This window comes from Brachyhypopomus gauderio, chromosome 7 (assembly GCF_052324685.1).
Source record: "Brachyhypopomus gauderio isolate BG-103 chromosome 7, BGAUD_0.2, whole genome shotgun sequence".
NCBI lineage: Eukaryota > Metazoa > Chordata > Actinopteri > Gymnotiformes > Hypopomidae > Brachyhypopomus > Brachyhypopomus gauderio.
In genome coordinates, this window is record NC_135217.1 from 22579662 (window position 1) to 22599686 (window position 20025).

The 20025-nt window shown below is 42.4% G+C and overlaps 1 protein-coding gene across 1 annotated transcript; it reads right to left on the minus strand.

Moving 5' to 3' along the window:
- Positions 1-556: 556 nt before the first annotated feature.
- slc35b3 (solute carrier family 35 member B3) lies at positions 557-6902 on the minus strand. The gene is made up of 10 exons (XM_077012644.1): positions 6144-6902; positions 5826-6053; positions 5132-5253; positions 4409-4563; positions 2863-2970; positions 2551-2648; positions 2129-2221; positions 1861-1972; positions 1644-1713; positions 557-1259 (listed from the first exon to the last, which is right to left on the minus strand). The coding sequence occupies exons 2-10, from the start codon at positions 6036-6038 to the stop codon at positions 1109-1111; spliced, it is 1122 nt and encodes a 373-aa protein (XP_076868759.1). The 5' UTR covers positions 6039-6053; positions 6144-6902; the 3' UTR covers positions 557-1108.
- Positions 6903-20025: the final 13123 nt, after the last annotated feature.

Consider the following 20025-nt stretch of genomic DNA (forward strand, 5'->3'; position numbering starts at 1 on the left):
AGCAGAGCCTGCAAACCAGGCGTTGCCTCTGTGCTAATATTTGAAGTGCACTGCCTGCGTGATTCACTACATTTTGACAAGTTTTGACTCGAGTTAACACGAAGGCGTCATTGGCTAGTTGTGCCATCGTCAGCTGTACTGATTGGCCAATTTTAAAGAAGCGAGTGGTAATGCTTGCACAATAATGATTTCCCCAAGCATCTTTCTCTCAAACTCACTCTCTCTCTCTCTCTCTCTCACACACACACACACACACACACACACACACACACACACACACACACACACACACACACACACACACACACACACACACACACACACACACAGCTCATCTAAATTAGGTCTAAGGCCAAGCCCTATGAACAATGTTTGTTTTCTTTCTAGTGCTATCTTATTCCAGGATTCCTAATCAAACAAGCCCTGGGCTATCGGAGGGCTAAACATCTGAGAAGCTGCTTGGCAGCTCTTCAACTCTCTGTGCTGCAGCCAGTGGATAAGAGACATCTGGCAAGGCCCTCACCACCGCTCTGACAAACACTTCAGCCCGCTTGGATAAACTTTCCTGTTTGCTTTTAATGGAAAAGGAGTTGCCCTTTCACCAAATTAATGGATGGCAAATATGGCAGTTGACACACTGATAAATTTCCAACCCATTAAGATACAGTCATATTATTCCCATTTCCCCCTCATTTAATCACAGTTAAATAAAACAACAACAACAAAAAAAACATATAAAAGAAAAAAACACGAAGGAAATTACTGGCTGTGTAAAAGGATGACATTGTGGCACATGCAGATGACAGAGAAATTTATAACTGCGATGATCCCTTCGATTAACCACCTGGTTCAGACATGATTAGTGAGGAGTCTCTTTTGCTCCTTTCACAGTTTTGGTGTCCGTGGGCTGACAGGATCACACCTCTGGCTGGTGCAACAAATTGCCGTGTGGCTACGACCGTCCCGCTCCCTGTCGTACGCCCACTCGTTCCCGTTAGCCAAGCCCTGCCAGAGGGTGAGCGCAGGTCATCGGGTCGAGCTCGTTACCACGCCTCCATGTCGCTCGAGTGGAGGAGCCCCGTGAGGGTGAGGTCGGAGGTCGATGTGCCTACACGGTCTGAGAGAGCGTGCGACCCTTCCTGTCGCTGAACAGACGCTTGTGGAGATCGGCGAGAGAGGGCAGCTTCATTTTGTCCTTGTTTTTGCTATAAACGTTGAGGAAGATCCCGAAGACGACCAGCAGGCCTCCCCACACGTACCTGCGGCAGACACGGGAAACGCATCAGACACAACAAACACAACCATGCAGCATGAATGCAGCACACATGCTGGCCAAGACGCGACTGCATGATGAGAATGAGGCTCTTCTGTGTATCATGTTATGGGACTGTTCAACTCTTTTGCTGCACTAATAGTGAACTTCATCCTTCCTTGAAATCCATCTTTACGTTAATCAACCACAAACATAACAATACATATGTGTAACACATAAATTATTGTGCATACAAAAACTCAGTAAGCACATAGACTTTATATGTACGTGTTGCGCTAGACTAGGAACACAAATGTGGACAGCGCTGTTAATTTAATGTTTGTTTAGAGCAAGCAGGGCTGTGATGATGATGATTGATTAGAGCTCTCACTGAAAAGTGAAGGGTTTTGTGAAGAATAAAAACGACAGGACAATCGTCATGGCCTTCCTTCCCGTGGTCACTAAGAGAGGGGGGAAAAAAAGGAGAGAGATGAAATTCATAGAATCATCCAACTACGAAGCAGATCCAACCAGAACCAGGACCAGGATCAGAACCAGAACCAGGCTCGTCAAGAGCACATGAAGCTGCTGAGGAGCAGGTTGCTCACCTGTGACGGCCACCAGAGCTCCGAAGAGCTTAATCAAGGCCAGGACGAAGGAAATGCCGAAGTATCCGGTCAGAGAAAAGAAGAAGGCATAGCCATACGTGGTGAAGGGGTGCTGACGCAGAGACAACAACAAGACTTAAGACACTCTAATCTTTGAACAAATCTGTCCATATACAGAAATGTGAAATATTTTAAACATTCCACAGCATATATGTAACAGAACTGTGGCTGTGAGTACTGTGTAAAAAAAGGAGATGTAAAAACTGACCTGAGAACAGAAGGCCACTGCAGGTGCCAGTCCGCCCATGGACAGCAGGCCGAGCAGAATGTACACAAACCCGATAGAGTAAGAATACAAGACCTGAAACAGAGACAGCACAGTGAGCAGGACAGTGAGCAGGACAGTGAGCAGGACAGTGAGGAGGACAGTGAGGAGGACAGTGAGGAGGACAGTGAGGAGGACAGTGCTGAGTGCACAGAAAAGGGTGAAATGAACAAGCTTAATGATCCTGAAATAGCTGCTTTATTTCTGTAGAACAAAGGAGAGTTCTTTACAGGTGCATTACATCACTCAACTGTGTAATGGACCGGTCGAGCTACAGGTTGTATGGACCTGAATATGAGAAGCGGGTCCTGGCTCAGGACCTGAGGGCTGCCAGAACACTGGTGTGGTGCTGGAGGAGGGTTTACCATTTCAGAGTTGGACCCATTGTGTAGCTTCATGGCTTTTTCCTGCACGTTGCCAATAGCAGCATCAGCGCAGAGCGCCAGGGAGATGAGGATGACCCCTGAGACACACACACACACACACACACACACAAAACATGATCACCAAAAATATATATTATATAAATTGTCTTTACATCCACAACGATTATCAGTACTGAAGGCCATGCTCTGGTTCACAGCACATGCAGTGCACAGTACATACCACCGCTAAACAGAATCTTCATTTGAAAAACTTTATTTCACTGTAGACTGAGTGGAGAAGCAGCTCCCCACCTGTCAAATTGAAGTTTGGTGCGACCTTGCTGTCTGCGAGGGTGAACCAGATGAGACCCAGACTCATGCACAAGGCAGCAGACACATCTGCAAGGTTGTAGCGTTTGCCTGCAAAGCAAATCATCACTGTAAACAACAAACACTTCGAGGTACAAACACTACTACAACTACTACTACTACGAAAAAAAGGAGCAATTATTCCTTGTCGTCAGAGAGAACATAGTTTACTTCGTCGCCTGTCAACTCATGTCAAGCAGCGATACCGACCCAGAGCAACAGACAGGGCCGGGCTGGGTCGTCAGCCTCCGTGGTTAGGTGAGGTGAGGTGGGGCCAGTCAGCGTGCTGAGAGCCAGCGCTTCAGATCAGCATGACTGAGGGCAGCTGCACTGACACTGGCTTCAGGTCGGACCTTTGAACAAGTTCAGACCCGTGAAAAAAGTTGCCTTCATCATCTCAACAAGGGGGGGGGGGGGATTAGGGGGGAGATTTCTTCCTCTTGTTGTGGGACTTTCTCAATTCAATCACCAGCCAAACTGGAGATAGTGAGATAGAGAAGTAGTCAGCCTATTTGAGGTTGGACATGTGAGAAAAAACAAAAACCAGGAAAAAAAAAAACACGGAGCATGAGAGAAATAATAAAAAAATAGAAGTAGAGACACGCGAGGTATTCAGAAGCAGTCTGTTGCCGTGGGGATGACAAGGTGACGCAGCAGGTTGGTCTGTAACTCTTTGATTCGGGTGATGCTTTGATGGAGCAGCATCCAGCGTGCAGCAGGAAGCAACACACCAGCCCCGGGGGACCAGAGGACCACAGCAGCAAGGCTGGAGAACATATCCCCACAAAGACAAGGAGGAGAAATAAAACAAGTGATCAGTGAAGGAGAAGCTCGAGAAGACGATGGGGAGATGAAAGGAGAAAGGCTGAACTCGGCTGTCTCAACGGCAACCCTTCTCTCTCCAGCAGAAAGATGTCTGCTTTCGCCCTCCGAGGGGCAGGACGCTCGAGTCCGTAGCACAGAGGCCGGACAACGCTCGCCGCTCGGAGTGAGTGTGTGGACAGTGTGACACCAGCTGTAGACAGGCACCTAACCCCAGACGGGCACCTAACACCACAAAACTGTGGTTTCTACACCAACCAGTGCCCAGTTCAGCCAGATCAAGCAGCAACATACAGAACATCTCAATATAATTAAAACGATTCTTCAAAGATGAAGAGAAAAAAAAACTTCACTCATAGGATTGTACATATTATGCAAAAGACAGTAACAACAACTGCAGTGTCTTCAGTGGTAATTAAGACTGCCTATGTGAGGCTTGATAGTACAGCTACAGTGCCGCATGTGCAATATGGGACAATGTAATGACATGATTAAAAGTAGACCTGGGTGTTGATAAATACTCAACCTCAACTGACCTCAAACAGCACAGAGAGACAGTGTTCATACTGCCAGTACTTTCATTACCACAGAGAAGCCACCAGGGTTGTGATTAATGGACAGGAGGTTCTAGTGACGATCTCCCAATGACAACCAAAGCCATAATCACCTTGTATGAAAACTCCGCCGATCATAACAGGAATGAGTTTGCAGCACTTGAAGATGACTTGCGTTGGATAGTTCAAGTAGCCCAGGGACGTGTTGGAGAGGCCCATGGTGCCGACCGTCAGGAACGCGATGATCATATACGTCTTGCCAGGGATCCTGGAAGAGATTCAGGAGAAACAAACACAGCTGCAACGTTTTGGTTGGTTCTGGATGGCAAAACACAGGGAGGAAAACAAACAGCTATAACCATGGTGACGAAGTTCCAATGTGATATGCAAATCCTCTCAGAGGGCTGCTGTTTAAAAATGTGTAACGAGATGTTAATTAGGCAGAAAGCACCTTACCTGCTGCCATCATTACATTCTGAATATTAAAATTAATCTCTTTTAAGAACTGCATTTGGTTTTGATGTTATCGAGAGCTTTTGTTTAGCAAAATACATTTTAGTTCCAAACAGAAGATCAAATCAAGAGTGGGACCTTGTAATAAAGAGTGTCACAATACAGACCCATAACTTGTTACAATATTGATGTTACACAATACAGGCCCTTAACAACTTGGCATGTTCATCTGCGATCAGTTCATAAACACAGGCTCGGCCCAGAAAGCAGCTCTCTGAAGCAGAGACCTAGCCACAGAATCCCATTAAAGATTCTGAATCTTTGATGACGACCTTTAATGAGGGCAGCGCTTCTTTAAGCCGGGCCTCACAGGCTCCACCCACCTTCTTCTCTTGTCCTGTGTAAGCTGAAGTTCTACCAGTCCAAATATGGAGTAGAACCCAAACTGGATAAGCGTGAGGTACCAGCCAAAGGGTCTGAAACCTTCTACCGAGAATATCAGTTCCTAAAGGGAGAAAGTGTGATAGACTTAGAGGATATAAAAAAATGATGTATAATCCAGGTGCATCAGATGCCTGCAGGGCTTCAGCACTGCAGAGATTAAAGCTCTGCTGGACCTAAGACAGCTGAGTCAGGTCACTGGGGAGACCAAGCCCCTGACTAGGTGAACTGGGTAAACATTAAACTGTGTGCTGTTCCAGCCCGAGTTTGAAACTCCTGTTACACCTCAGATGATAATGCATATTCCACATGATAGACTGTGAGACATGTATGACATGACAGACAGCGCCTTAAAGGAGCAGTGACTTGTGTCCTTTCATAAATGCAAGTCAATGTGAGAATAAATCCAGCACAGCAGGATATTGCTTATGCTTATTTTATCAGATTTTTGACAAGCAGTGATTCTGGTTCTTTAAGATTAATGCTGGCTGCAGTGGCACAAAGCCAACGGTTTGGACAATCCAAACCGCTTGCTTACTTGTAATTTAAAAAAGCTTGTCAAGACATCACAGATTTGAGATGTACTAGAAGTTATGAACCCATACCAATGCCGGTGAGAACACAGAGGCTTCTTACCTGCAAATAACCATAGATGAGGTAAAAGAGGAAGACTCCTGCTACACAGATGAAGAACTGTGTCAAGGTGCTGAAATTGCTCAGGTTGACCCCGAGCACTCGGAGCTCCTCGACAGATTTAATGTGCGGGGACATCACCTCCGTGGAGGAAGGTATGGAGATGGAGATGTGCTTGCGGACATTATAGTTGATCAGCCCAAATTTGGAGCTCATTGTGTCTGCAGGATCCTGTGGATTCAGATGAAACGCAATCATCATTTTGAAATGTTATTATAGAAGCATTATTGACAGTGTATTAGCCCAGTGTGTTACACTTACCTGAACTAACAGACGTGTAGTGTAGTGTGTGGACTGGTGGACACCGGGGGACTCACACGGAGCCCTGCTGCACCCTCACTGGCCTGCGAGGCGCTCGGACTGCCAGGCAGGAACATGACGGAGCTCACACATCTTCACCACCTCATGTATCACCGTATGGAGGACACGGCTACTCCAGCGACGGTCTCCGCACGATGTCGAGCAGGTCACGTCGCGGTACAGAGAACACGGACATTTATTACAGCCACACAAGACAAGCTAACGGCTAACTGGCTACAAGGCTAAATATAACTTCCGGGACTGGCTGCAGCAGGCTAGCGCTTAGCTAAACCTTTTTTCTTGTAAGTATCTGGCATTTATTACATCCGTCGTTAACGTCAGCCTCTTGTCTTTTAGTAACTTAAGTCCATTTCTGCAACAGGGTTTGTGCTACTTCAGATAGCCAGCGAGCTACATCGCTAAACAGCTTCACTTCCGGCTACAGACCGACAGTCTCCCGGCAGCGCCGCGCGCGAACACCTGCGCGCGCCAAGCCAACAACTTCCTCCGCGCGCGACCTCTGACCCGCGAGGCTGCGGCGCCATTGGTCGCGCGCGTCGTTCTCGTCGTGATTGACTCACATTCAGCAACGTGTGACTCCTGCGTTCTGCATCGGTTAACGTGGTCAACGGATTAACAGGAAACAGATCACGATCGCTGTCCTGGCTTTTTGATGCATTAACTCTTAATATAAGAAAGTAACATGGAAATAGTTTATTTTCATACCTTTTCAATTATTTGTTCCGGTTAATCTCATTAAACGTTGTAGGAGGTAAATGATGAAGTGAATACAACGCTTAGGTGACCAGTCCTTCTTTCTTTCTTTTCTTTTTTACACTACAAACAGGACGTTGTCATGGTGGAACATGTTTGTCCAGTTTACCCTGATTAAACAAAGACGTGGAACTGTTTTTTTTTTTTGGTCACGTGTCAGCAAGGAAAGATAGGCTTCCCATTCTGCAGATTTTATTTACTGATTGCCACAAACCGAACCAATGCGTGACCTGAACCAAGACGAGCTCCTTTACTGCAATGGTACCCATCCAGTATAAGTGAGGAGGTAAAGGGAGGCTATTCCCCACTCTCTTGCTCCGGCTGTCCCATTCATTTCCCCTACCATCCGTGCCGGATGACAGGGGCCGTCTCCATCCGTGGCGAGAGGTTAATTCACTCACGGATGGCATTATTCCCTCCCAGCTCCTTTGCCAATATAAAAATTCTGAGTGGACAGGCCCATCCCTCATCCATCTCAGATTTGATTGGAGTGGTATTGCCTCCTGTCCCGCTGAGCCCCTCTGCCACAGCAGCCCAGCTTTATGACACTAAATAGCCAGGCTACAATTTCTCCATCTATTCAAAAAATACTCTTAATAACTCATTCCTCTGAATGTGAGCCCCCGCTCTTTCGCCCACCACCACGGACCGCCGCGTCCCACGTACGTTTACGGGGTCACTGAGATACAGACCTGGAAATGTCCATGAAGCCGGGGCTTAATTAATCTTGGTGAATTTACTGTTCTTTCCTGTCCGGCCTGCTCGCCGAGTCATAGTCCCAGAGAGACGGCCGCACCATTTTACGGCCCGCTAATAGTATTCAGCAATGCACAGAGCTGTTTACATGCTCACAGCACTTTTCTCACCCAACTTTCAAAGTGAACTCAGCCGTGATGGATTTGTGGAATGCATTTTGCCATTTTGCCCTCCTTCTCATGAGATACTAAATAATGAAATGAATATTTATTGATTATTCAGGGAGGTACATATTCTTGTGATGGCCACACAGCACACCACATGACCACTCAGGAATTAAATATTAAATGGGCATGGGAAAAAAATGGCTTCTTGGCAATTTGGACCCAATAAGGCCTGTTACACTGTGATTCAGGGACAACTCAATCTTATGTAATGCTCAAACAGGTAACTGATCCTACAGATTCAACCAATCCTAAAATATTCAAATTGGGGATTAGAATTCAATAGAGTGCATGTCCACCTGTTGTCTGTTTCAGTGACAAGAAATGAGTAATTTATGAATGCATTTAAAGGCAAATTTTAAGAAGCAGTATATCCATGAACAATCAAAATTATATCTTCTTTTTCCTGGACATGTCCTCTGTTTGGAACCTTAAATTGTGTTTGTCCAAGATTCCTAAAAATTCCAAAAATGTCCAGTTTTCCTCTCATTTCAACATTAGCTTTTTATAGTCTCCTTACTCTATGGCTGCGTTTCCATTGCTTTGACCATTCTTTATAGGTCCCACCTTCTTGCATGCTGCAGTTGGTCAATCATGTACACACCCGACACAATGCTATTGGTCAGACTGCTGCTCAGCAAGAACGTTTATCTACATCACAAAAGTGCGTAGACAAAAGGACATGAGTTTACTCTCTTTGATCTTTTGTATAGCGCCTTAACATGGCCTAAAAATGCCTAAATAATTATATATGTGAAGGGGCCAGAGTTTGAGCGTAAATCTGTATCATCCTACATTCATGTTGATGTGGGTATGGATTAAACATCTGCCATGTTAAAATGGCATTTTTGAATCTAAAAACAATTTTTTTATTATTTATGTAATTTATAAGGTAACACTTAATGGAGAAGAATAAGAAGACAATTTTTGTTCTTATAAGTAAATTTAATTTAAAGAAATTGCTCTTTTTTGAAAACCAAAACATGGGCAGCAGCTGATGGGTTTAATTTAACTGGAATAAACAAACAAACAAACAACAACAACAACAACAACAGAATAATGACTGCTGATGTCCACATGCGAAGATCTAAAACCCAAAATAAATTTACGTTTTTTTTTATCTAAAAGGAAATTTCAATCCAGATAAGCTGTCATTAACACCTTCAGTTAGAATTACACATTGCAGAGTCATGTATCTGGTCAATGGCCCACGCTGTCCATGGTAATAACTCACATGTCCCCCTGTCCAGCTATGATCACACGTGCTATGACCACACGCTATGACCACACGCTCTGGGTGATTTCAGTCTCCCAATTCCAACAGTTCCACCTTCAAAACTGAAAGTACCAGAGGAGAAATTACACCAGCACCCATTTTATGAGCTAATCATAAGATGCATTTATCATATGATGCTTCAGTCTTTTGATATTTGCAGAAGGGCCCTGTTCTAGACAGTCACTTTAATGTTTCCCAATCTTATATTAAGTTGGAGGTTCCTTAATAAGGTTTTCGGAGGCCCACTTATCCCAGGTTAAAAGACACTCTCTGTTGTCCTTTTCCTGCTGAGTGTATATGGAAGTAAGGCATTATCTCTGCTATATTACTCTGTTAAGCTCTCATATCCTCCATCATGTTATTTCCTTTGATCTGCTAGACTTGCTGCTCTGACTTTTTGCTTTCTTTCTTTCTCTCTCTCTCTCTTTCTCTCTCTCTTACTCTCTCTCTCTCTCCCTCTCTCTCTCTTTCTGTTATTTGAGGCCTGATCTCACTTGAACAGGGAAGCTTACCTGTGTTTATATACTAGCTTTCTTTGAGTTGCACTCTGTTGACCTGATGCATATTTGATGTCTTTATGATTAAAAGAAGAGATGGCAACACATCCCAGACATCACTGAGGCAAGGTTTCTGCCTTCAGACCTGACCTGTCTGGAGCCACACACTGACGTATAAGACGCTTTTACACAGTTGTGCAGTTGTGCAACATTTTAGTAACACCAAGTCTCCTGATGCACACACATTCAAAGAAAGCTTATTTTAAAAAAAGTTATTTTAAAAGTTATTTTTACTGTAGCCTCCTGAATATAGTGACGCTGTATCCTGGTCTGTTGCACTCCCGAGAACTCCTTTGAGAAGTTTTTCATTTGTGTTTTGCATTCTTTGGGTTCCTGTTCGCGAGTGATACGCAGCCTCATGTTTCATATGAGCATCTGAAGATCAGCAGCTGTTCAGACCTGCTTTTTAGCTCTTCGTTTTATTCTGTAGCTACCAGGAGAGGGAACCAGACCTCTGTCTGAGTGAGTCTGGATCTGGGAGCCAAGACGGGCCGACTGGGCGCGCAGCCTGTAATTAATTAACTTCACCTTGATTAACAACTGATTGCAGGAGAGGAATTTCTGAAAAAGTTAGTAAATACTATATATATTAAATCACACCTTGAAGGAATGACTTACATGATCTGATATAGTTTAATTTAAAATGGTTAGCCTATATATAGAAAAGTACAGGAAAGCACATTATAATTATCCTTTAATTAAGTTTAGCTTTGAGCAATAATGTTATAATGTTACCGTGCTTGCTTTATACCTTTATGAGTGTGTGTGTATGTGTCTTTGTGATTATTTTCATGATTATCACAGCATTTATGCTGTCATGCATATTATTGTCCAATTCTGAACTTCATTCCTTAATAAATGTTTCTCATTCTACTTTTTAAAATATTCTATTATGAGGCATTTTGTGAGATACACCACTATTGCTCCATTTTCTCATTTTGATCTCCATTTACTCGCTTCTGTTTCTGCTTCTGTGAAGCTTGTTTGAGGGGCTCATCCCACACAAATGCACATTCCGAAACTGCCCTTCATGAGGGGGCACGGGAAGTTTGCCCTGGGGCAGAAACCCGAGTGCTCAGCTGCATTAGTATTTTTTTACATGATTTTGATTGACAGGAGGCTCGGTGACACGTGTGTGTGTGTGTGTGTGGTGGGGGGGGTGGGGTGGTTGCCATCCCCATGGTGGTCACAGTGCGGTAAGCAGGGTGTCAGTGTGGCCCGCTGCTGTTCCGAAGGCCTTGCTGGGTGTTCCTCTCTTTATGAAAAGCCCTGAAACATATCGCACGGTCAGGGAGGAGGAAAGAAAATTAAATTATAGAGCTTGTCGGCTGTGCAAATCACGCATGTAATGTTTTATGGTGTGCCAAAAAGAATTCAACACCTGTGATTCACATGAGCTGTAATTGCATATGAATCACAAGATTTAGAAGAGGTTTTCTTTTTTTTTCTTGGCATGGGCAGGTAGGGACAAGGAGAACAGGGGAAAAGGAATAAGAAGAGAAAGATGAAGAGAAGGAGAGAAAGATGAAGAGAAGAGAAAAAAAGCAGGAGGGAGAGATGTGTTGGGAGGGGTTGGAGGCTTCTAAACCACACAGTTCAGCAGGCTGCCAAACGGGTTCATTTGGGCTGGTAATTACATTATTTGTTTGTCTTACTGAGCTTCAGTAAAATGTTTCACAAACTGTAAAAGGAGGGGAGTCATCCTGGTTTTTTTTTTACAGATCCTTCACAGAAAAGAGTTTTAATTAAACATGGCTGTCAATGCTCCACAAATCAGCCGCTGCACGGAAGGTCGTTGTCATCCGGCTCCTTTCTGACTCCTAAACCTCTCCTTGTTTTATTGTTCAGCTGCCTGCGAGACATTTCAGAATGTGCATTTTCATAATTACAATCGCACCAGTGAAGTCGTCGAAAAGTCTGTAGCTCAGTGGTCAGCTGACTTGAGAAGGAACGGCAGACTCGACTGAGGTAAAGTACCAGCAAGGGCCACTGAAAGAAAACTGGCCCAGCCTGGAAGGCCTTGACTTCTGGGCTTTTGCTCCGGCTTGCATGCCAAGGATGAGCCAAATTCCACCAGCCCTCTCTTACGTCTGAGGTTTTTATGATTAAAACTGTCTCAGAGTAGCAGCCATTGTCCCTTTTTCATGGTTTAGTTAGGTGAGGTAATTGCTGGTAATGCAATAGCAGGTAATGGCTTACCTTACCTCAAGCACTTTAAAAGAGTGTAAAGTATGTGTATTTATATTCTCTCTCTCTCTCTCTCTCTCTCTCTCTCTCTCTCTCTCTTTCTCTCTCTGCCTACAGCGTGGAGTTAGTGTACAATTACATATAGTTTAATATATCTGCCGAGCAACCTTAAACAAGCATCCTCAGTCTGTGAGGTGATTTGTCTTCCCTAGCCATTACTCCATTGTACATCTTGATAGCCACGGATTGCTTGCAGCCATGTTTAAGCATTAAATAGTGTATTATTATTTCACATAAATCAAGTAGGGTGTGGGGGGGGGGGGGATTCATAAATTTTACATTTCACAGAGACAGTATTTTAAAGTCTTCCGCGCAGTGGGATATCAGTGTAGAGAGCCATCTACTTATTCACACACACACACACACACACACACACACACACACACACACACACACACACACACACACACACACACACACACACACACACACACACACACACACACACACAAATAATCAAAGAAATACTATGGCCTGTAAATTCTTGTCCTAACCACTTCTAAGAAAATTTAATCTTATAAAGTACACCACTATCAGTATAGATCCTGGCCTTACCACTGCATACATTGAACATGGGCCAACTCCAATCGCCAGATGGAGTCCTAAATAATTGAAAACCATTATCGCTGACAACACTTTCAACTACCTGGAGTTCTTAGAATGATTCTATGGGTTTCAGACACATTTGTATTCAGATATTAATAATGCATCAACATTTCTCAAGTCCTCTTGTGTTGAGGCCCTGATAGTTTTGCCAGAACACAGTTCACTCTTCCTCAAGAAATGACTTCTTTCAAGAAACCAGATGCCAGCCTGAAACCGGAACTAAACGTTTTAGCTTGTCTCAACAGACGTGTTTAAGTGTTTATTTTAAAACTGTATATTGGCAAGAATAATTCCCATCTAAAAATAAATAAGACACTCATACATTAAAATAACTATGCCTTTTATTTAGCAATGACTATTGCTATTGTTCCAATAGCGATGGATACAATGACTTCTGAATTGTGTGACGTTATGTGACATCATACATCTTGCACTAAAATTTAACACCAAAAAAATTGACACCAATCATATTTTTTAAATAATAATAATAATAATAATAATAATAATCATACTTTTTATATATAACTATGTAGCAAATTTGAGTCAGTTTGTATAAAAAAATTAAAGTACAATAGCTAATAACCCATAATGAGCGGTATTATGTTCTGTGTGTGTGTGTGTGTGTGTGTGTGTGTGTGTGTGACACTTCCTGATCCTCGCTCGTGCTGATCAAGGGTGTTGGTCAAACTCTCTACATGTAAATGCATGGGGACGGATCCACAGGACGGGATCTGTGAGACAGACCAGTAGCGTTGCACCCTCATCCAGCAGACCAGTAGCCTCACACCCTCATCTAAGAGACCAGTAGCGTCGTCCCCTCGTCCAGCAGACCAGTAGCCTCACACTAAGAGACCAGTAGCGTCGTACCCTCGTCCAGCAGACCAGTAGCGCCACACACACCGCACACCTGTGGTCAGCTGACTTGCCTCCACGTTCCCATCCCCATATAGTTTGCTCTGTGTCTGCTGACACACTGACATTAGGAAGACGCACTGACATTAGGGAGACATGAGATGGACTCTACTGAAAGTTCACAAGACCTCTGTGGAATCTCTTGACCTCACCAGAACATCATCTCAGGATGAAGGCCAAGGCAAATAAGAGTTTCCTCCTAGTCTCAGAACTATAGCGCAGCCGTCATGCACTTCTACAGCATAACTTCATAATTGGATGGTCCAGCTGCCAAACTAGCGGATCTTTCTTTCAGAGTTGGAACATCCATCCATATCATGGTACGAACCTCTAACCAGAGTCTGTCATCAGAAGACGAGGCTCAGGTGAAGGAGACTGTTCTTTGAAGCTGCTGGTGAGAGATCGTTGAGCTGCATCATTGGAATCCAATACCCTGAGACTCGTATGATTAATAGTTTGAGAGGTACCATTTCTAACGCAAGTCAAGATAGATGAGCTATTGAATGTCGGTAATAGCTCTTTATGCACACACGCACACACACAAACACACTAAAAAGTCTAACAGTAACAAAAACAGTTACAAATATAGACTTCGGTTGTGAATGTTCTCGGTGACAGCAAAGCTGTTAATACATGTCCTGGAAACTGTAATTTTCAAGTCATCTTACAAAAACACTAAATTAAAACGGGTATATATACAAAACCACCGTTTTAATAGATTCATGTAAGGCTACATATGTGGTTTTTCCTTCTCCTCCTGCTCCTCTTCCTTTTTGCCCCATGGTTAAACGCTGCTTGGCATGCAGGATCTCGTTTCAGGCTGATTTTTTTAGTCCAGGACTGCTCGAGAGACGGTTACGATTTCTAATTCTTCCCCCTCAAAGCGAGACAACATGCGTTCAACATGCCGAGCGTGCAAGTTTGTCGAAGTAACGTGTGGGTGAGTAAGCATTCGTAGTGCTGTCCGAGACGTGAGCTGTGCGTGGAATAAACCGCGCAGAGCTAAAGTCCAGGAGGGCGTAGCTGACGTTGTGTTGGGTTGTGCGTGTCTCACAGTTGCTGGGATCCATCTAGTTGAAGTTCTGCGCGTACATATGGGAACTTTTACAAGCGTCAGTAATAAACAGTAATAACGTTGAGATATGATGTTATTTCCAGCATAAACAAAACAACATGCACTTTTTTATAACAGCTTATTTTAAGACAAACATTCGACTTGAGTTTAACTATTTGCATTGACTGAACAGAATCAGACGCTGGGATTTATTAATAGCATGTGTGATATAATGACCACGTTCTTCCCCCAAAGCGTCTAATTTTCCAATATAAGTTTTCTTAATACATTCAGTGAAGTTCCCTTTATGAACTGTGATGGCAGATATGTATTCGCTTAATAAGATCATGTAAGGTATATCTGTAGGCGTTTTAAGTCATATGTGATCCATTTAACAATAAAAAGCATATATTCTTGCTCTGAGTGTTCAGGAATATACATTCTATATTTTCAGCTGTATCCTATTTCATTGTATACTGTCGGATGTTTAAAATAGATTGAATATTACTTCTGTGTTCTCATGAAAACTAGCAAGTATTTATATTCACTGAATATTTTCATCTTTCCACGTTTGATGAACAAAGTGCTTCCTCAGCAAAATGCTGACATCTTTTCATAATTCTTTGTTTAATGACCATAAAAAGTATTTGTTATTTTGATGTATAAAACATGACAACAGTTCCAGTGTCATGGCAACACACCCAGTTGGATCCATACTACAGGTCCAAGTGCATTAAAGGAAATCTCTATATTAGTCTTGCAGTAATCTGAGGAAACTTCTGAAAGTGTCCAAAAGCCTCAAATGCACAAGAAAATCAAAATGTTTCCAGAATAATCCAAAATGTTTGAACCATGCTTGAAATAAACAGTTGGGAATAAAAAAATATAGCAATAATGATAATAATGATGATGATAATGATGATGACAACAACAGCAACAACATCAAAAACAACAACAACAACAATAATAATAACAACTGCTCAGCTGGGTTTCTCTTCGAGTTGTCAGAGTTCATGCATTATCATTGTATCTGCCATAACAGCTGATATTGATGCTGAAGAAACAACTGCTTTGCTCTAAACTGTTGTAACTCTGAGCATTGCACAATGAGAGGAATATCATAATTATTTACATTCTTCAAGTCTCAGATTGTCTCCGTTCTGCATGACTTCACAATATAGTGTTTGCATTTTTATTTTTCATTGGATTCTTGCATGGCTAGGTTTAAATGCTGTGTGAGAATAATAATAATAATAATAATAATAATAATAATAATAATAATAATAATAATAATATGAATGCAAAATAGTTTTTAAACAATGCCAAAAAATAAAATAATAAATACATTCATATACCAAATGCACCATCTATCACATCCAGTCAGCCTCTTAATACTGCACTCAGACAGCCCTCATTTTTAACATGCCTGAATGGCTTGCTTTGATTGATACTGTATGGTTCCTGCATTATACCAAAGAAGCTCAAGAGTTTGCTGTGCCAGTTGTAGCGGTTTGGTCGTTTTTACACCGCAGCACTTCCAAAAAGTGCTGTTTGTTCAGCACATGAGGGACTGTCTAAAAGATGGTTAAATGCTGACCTGAAATGGGTTTCCCGGGGGTTTCATCATAATGTTGTGGCCTGTGTCACCATGAGCTGTCTCTTTCAGGATCATCTCCATGCTACGACACTTTCGGGAGATGGCGTGCTGACTGAGATCGGGCCTGGTCAGGTGATGGATGTGTGACTCCTGGCTCAAGACCCCTGTTTGGCTCTCTTTGTAATTGAAAACCAGTCTCTGTTGTCTGGGGATTTGTCCTCTATAAAACAGCTTCAAAACAGGAAGGCCAGTGGTGGGAATAGACCCTAAGTATAATTAATTTTGGGACTATTATTTTTGTGGGAGGAAGAATTCTAATCAGTTGCAGATTCCTTCCTGTTTGCTTAGCGTGACCGTAGCCAATTACAACTGAACTCTATGTTACAGTTTCACTTCCTCTTTTACTTCAGGAACAAGGGGACAAAAAGAAAGATTGACAGAGAGAGACACACACACATATATATACACAGGAGTACAGAGAGAGACACACACATATACACTGGGGACAGAGAGAGATGCATATATACAGGGGGACAGAGAGAGAGACACACACATATACATGGAGACAGAGAGAGACACACACAAATACACACACACACACACACACACACACACACACACACACACACACACACACACACACACACACACACACACACACAAACATACAGGGGGACAGAGAGACACACACATATACACAGGGGGACAGCAAGAAAGACTTTACAAAAATAACTTCTACTGCATGTTGAATACAAGATTTGGGTAATGCAGAGCAATGACATCCTGACAAACAGAAATGCTTCACACAGCATGAATGGGAGTACGTACACTAGTGCCAAACTTAAATAAAGTCATGTTGACAGGATCACAGCATTTTATAAACAGAACATAATCAACCACAAGGTTTCATCAAATTATGTCTACACCAGTTATCCAAATAAATTGTCAGTCATTGCAACGAGGGACTATTATAATCTCGAATGCATTGTGTAACATAAATCGTTGTGTAATGTAAGGAGGGCATTTCTGAAGGAGGGCAATCTCGCTTTGATTTATTAATGACATTAAAGAATTTAATTAAAACATCAAGTCTTACTTGTTTTCCTAAAGCATAAAAAAACATTTCAGTATTCACAGTCTTGATTGTGTAGCACCAAATATTTTACTGGAAACCTTTGTAAAAAATAGATGCAATCTAATAAAAGATTTACACGCAGAGGCAAACAGGTAAATATGAATGAGCCAAAAAAGGCATTGAATACATTTTATTTACATTTGCATGATTTTGAAGATATTACAGTGATATTACAACCTTCACCATTATGTGACACCCAGGCGCTGCTACTGGTGGTTCTGAGAGTTCTTTCTTCACTGCACACTCTGTAGTGAAGGCTGATCTCAAAGCACGTCAGGACTAACAAACATGACTATTTATTCCGGTTAAGTAATGCCTCATCCACTGTATTCCTCAGAGAGCCTATAGTATAAAACACTCATAAGGTGAAAAATGGCGTCGTCGGTAGTGAACATGGCGACCCAACTCACTAAACTAATACAAGCAGAGCAGAATCGTTCCCAGTCTGGATCATCTTCCAAACAAACAGTATTCCTGGAAGAACTGATTCGGTTAGATGGTACATTGATCACCAACATCGCCTGCAGAAAGGAGATGGCTTTACAAGCAATAAAATGAGGCACAATTATATTATTCTACTGAAATAAGACAAAGTGCAGACACAGAGTGCCAATAGTGGGATAGGGCTACACCACGGGCCAGCTCTCATCTGTCTGTGTGTGTGTGTGTGTGTGTGTGTGTGTGTGTGTGTGTGTGTGTGTGTGTGTGTGTGTGTGTGTGTGTGTGAGTGTGTAAGTGTGTGTGTGCATGCGTTTATTCCGTTCTCAAGTGGCATGATAATCCAGTGAAGTTTCTCAACTGTTTCCTCCTGCAATTGGAGAGTGGAGGCTCACTGCAGATTGTGTTCATTTGTAAAAGCAGCCAGCCAAAATTGCAGCCCAGGGCTGATAAGCCATAAAGATGCTGATCAGAAGGGGAGCTAAACACACCACACTAGGGGGCAGAAAGTGTCACAGACAGATCCACAAGACCAATGACTGCGTGTACCTGATTCAAGATGGTGCATCTGCCTGGAATGTACAAACACACATCAGCGTGAGGAAGCACTAATGACAAACCAGCCGGTGTACGCTCACTCGTCCTCTTCCACCTCCATCCCTGTTTTATTGCAAAATTACCATGAATTTACACCTAAACAAGTTTATGATTTGAGTGCATTGTTGATGAACTGCGTTACAGTAAGTTAATTCCCTCCATGGGCATGTTTGGCTATGCTTTATGAGTCTGCAACCACTTATTGATCCTTTGGGGCAAATGTTACGTATATACATTCCACATACCTAAATAAATCTTGGTTAAAAGTTTATTAGATTAAAATTAAAATGATCAAATATTCCACAGAGTGTGATCGCATAATACACAATTTAATTAAATTGGTTTTATGGTCCTGAAAGAGATTTTTTTTTAAGTATTCATACATGAAGAATATGTAGTTCTTTCTTTTAAAAAAAATAGAGAAGGTGTTACTACTTAAGAATAAAAGACCTTGGAAAACACGTACAAACTTTGATCGTGTGTGACAGAGGGAGTGGAACCTGCTGAGAGGACATAAATAGGAGGTTTGACGTCTGCGGGTTGATTGACAGCTCCACCCCTGTCTCTGCACCCCGAGGCTGATTGACAACACGGTTCATCTCACATTTAGCGAGCGAGCTAATGCGGCAAATTCCTAGCAGACGGATCTGGGCCCTGCCGAGGCCGCCTGCTCCCTGGTGGACGTCCAGATCCCAAAATAAATATGTTTTTCCATCTGTGAGTCTGAAAGAAACCAAATATAATTAAATGTGACTATATAATTAAGCCTGTTTAGAAAGAACCCATTTACAATAAATTAATACATAGACTAATTACACATGGGGATAATTCATCTGTTGTGGTAAACGGTTAATATTTGCGTAGGTGTCTAAATATGATGCTGGGAAGAAATTGAATCACATCCCTGGAACAACTGATCTCTTGCCAAGTTTAATAATTAATTTATGGCGCAGGGCTGTCACAACTGTCTTGTTTTGTTTGCCTCCTCCTTATGTAAGTAGTAACTAAGTTTGTGGTTGTGGTCTTGTGGCTGCCATTTTGTTGAGTCTGGCAACTAACAAAATATCTGTGAACCAGTAAAGGTCTAGAAAATGTCCTAAGCTAGGAGCATATCCACTTAGCGCTTAATTAAGTTAATTAGTGTGTGAACACATTTTTATACAGGCAATCCAGTATATGGCAAGAGTGTAGCACGTAGCATTATCATTAATTATTTTGGTGCTGAAACACACTTAATCAGGATTAATTGTGGGTTTACGCTAGCGGCTTAGCATAGCGCACCCTTGGCTGCTGGTTGTAAACTTTCGGCTCTAAGTTTGCTGGAGGCGGCTGTTTTGTGAATGATGGCTGGGCTGTGAACCCTAACATGAGCCCTGGGTCCAACTAGGCCCACCTGCACAGCCTTACATACCGCCGCTGGAGGAACAAGAGCAAAAAAGAAAATCAGAAGACCGACGTAAAGCATCATTCTTTTAGGCAAAATAATATAAAAGAGAATCATGATCATTCATCATTTCCAAAGGTCTTTCTCACAACAGGCCTCACCTACTGTCTGCTTAGATACACAATATCTTCAGATTTACTTTATACAAATACACAGACTTAAAAGAAGCCCTGTATGTCCTGCATATGAACATTTCCATGATGTTGTAAATTATGGAAATTGTAAATTATATTTTCATAACCTTTATGAAAAATTCTGTAATTACATTGCAAGTATAAATATGAGC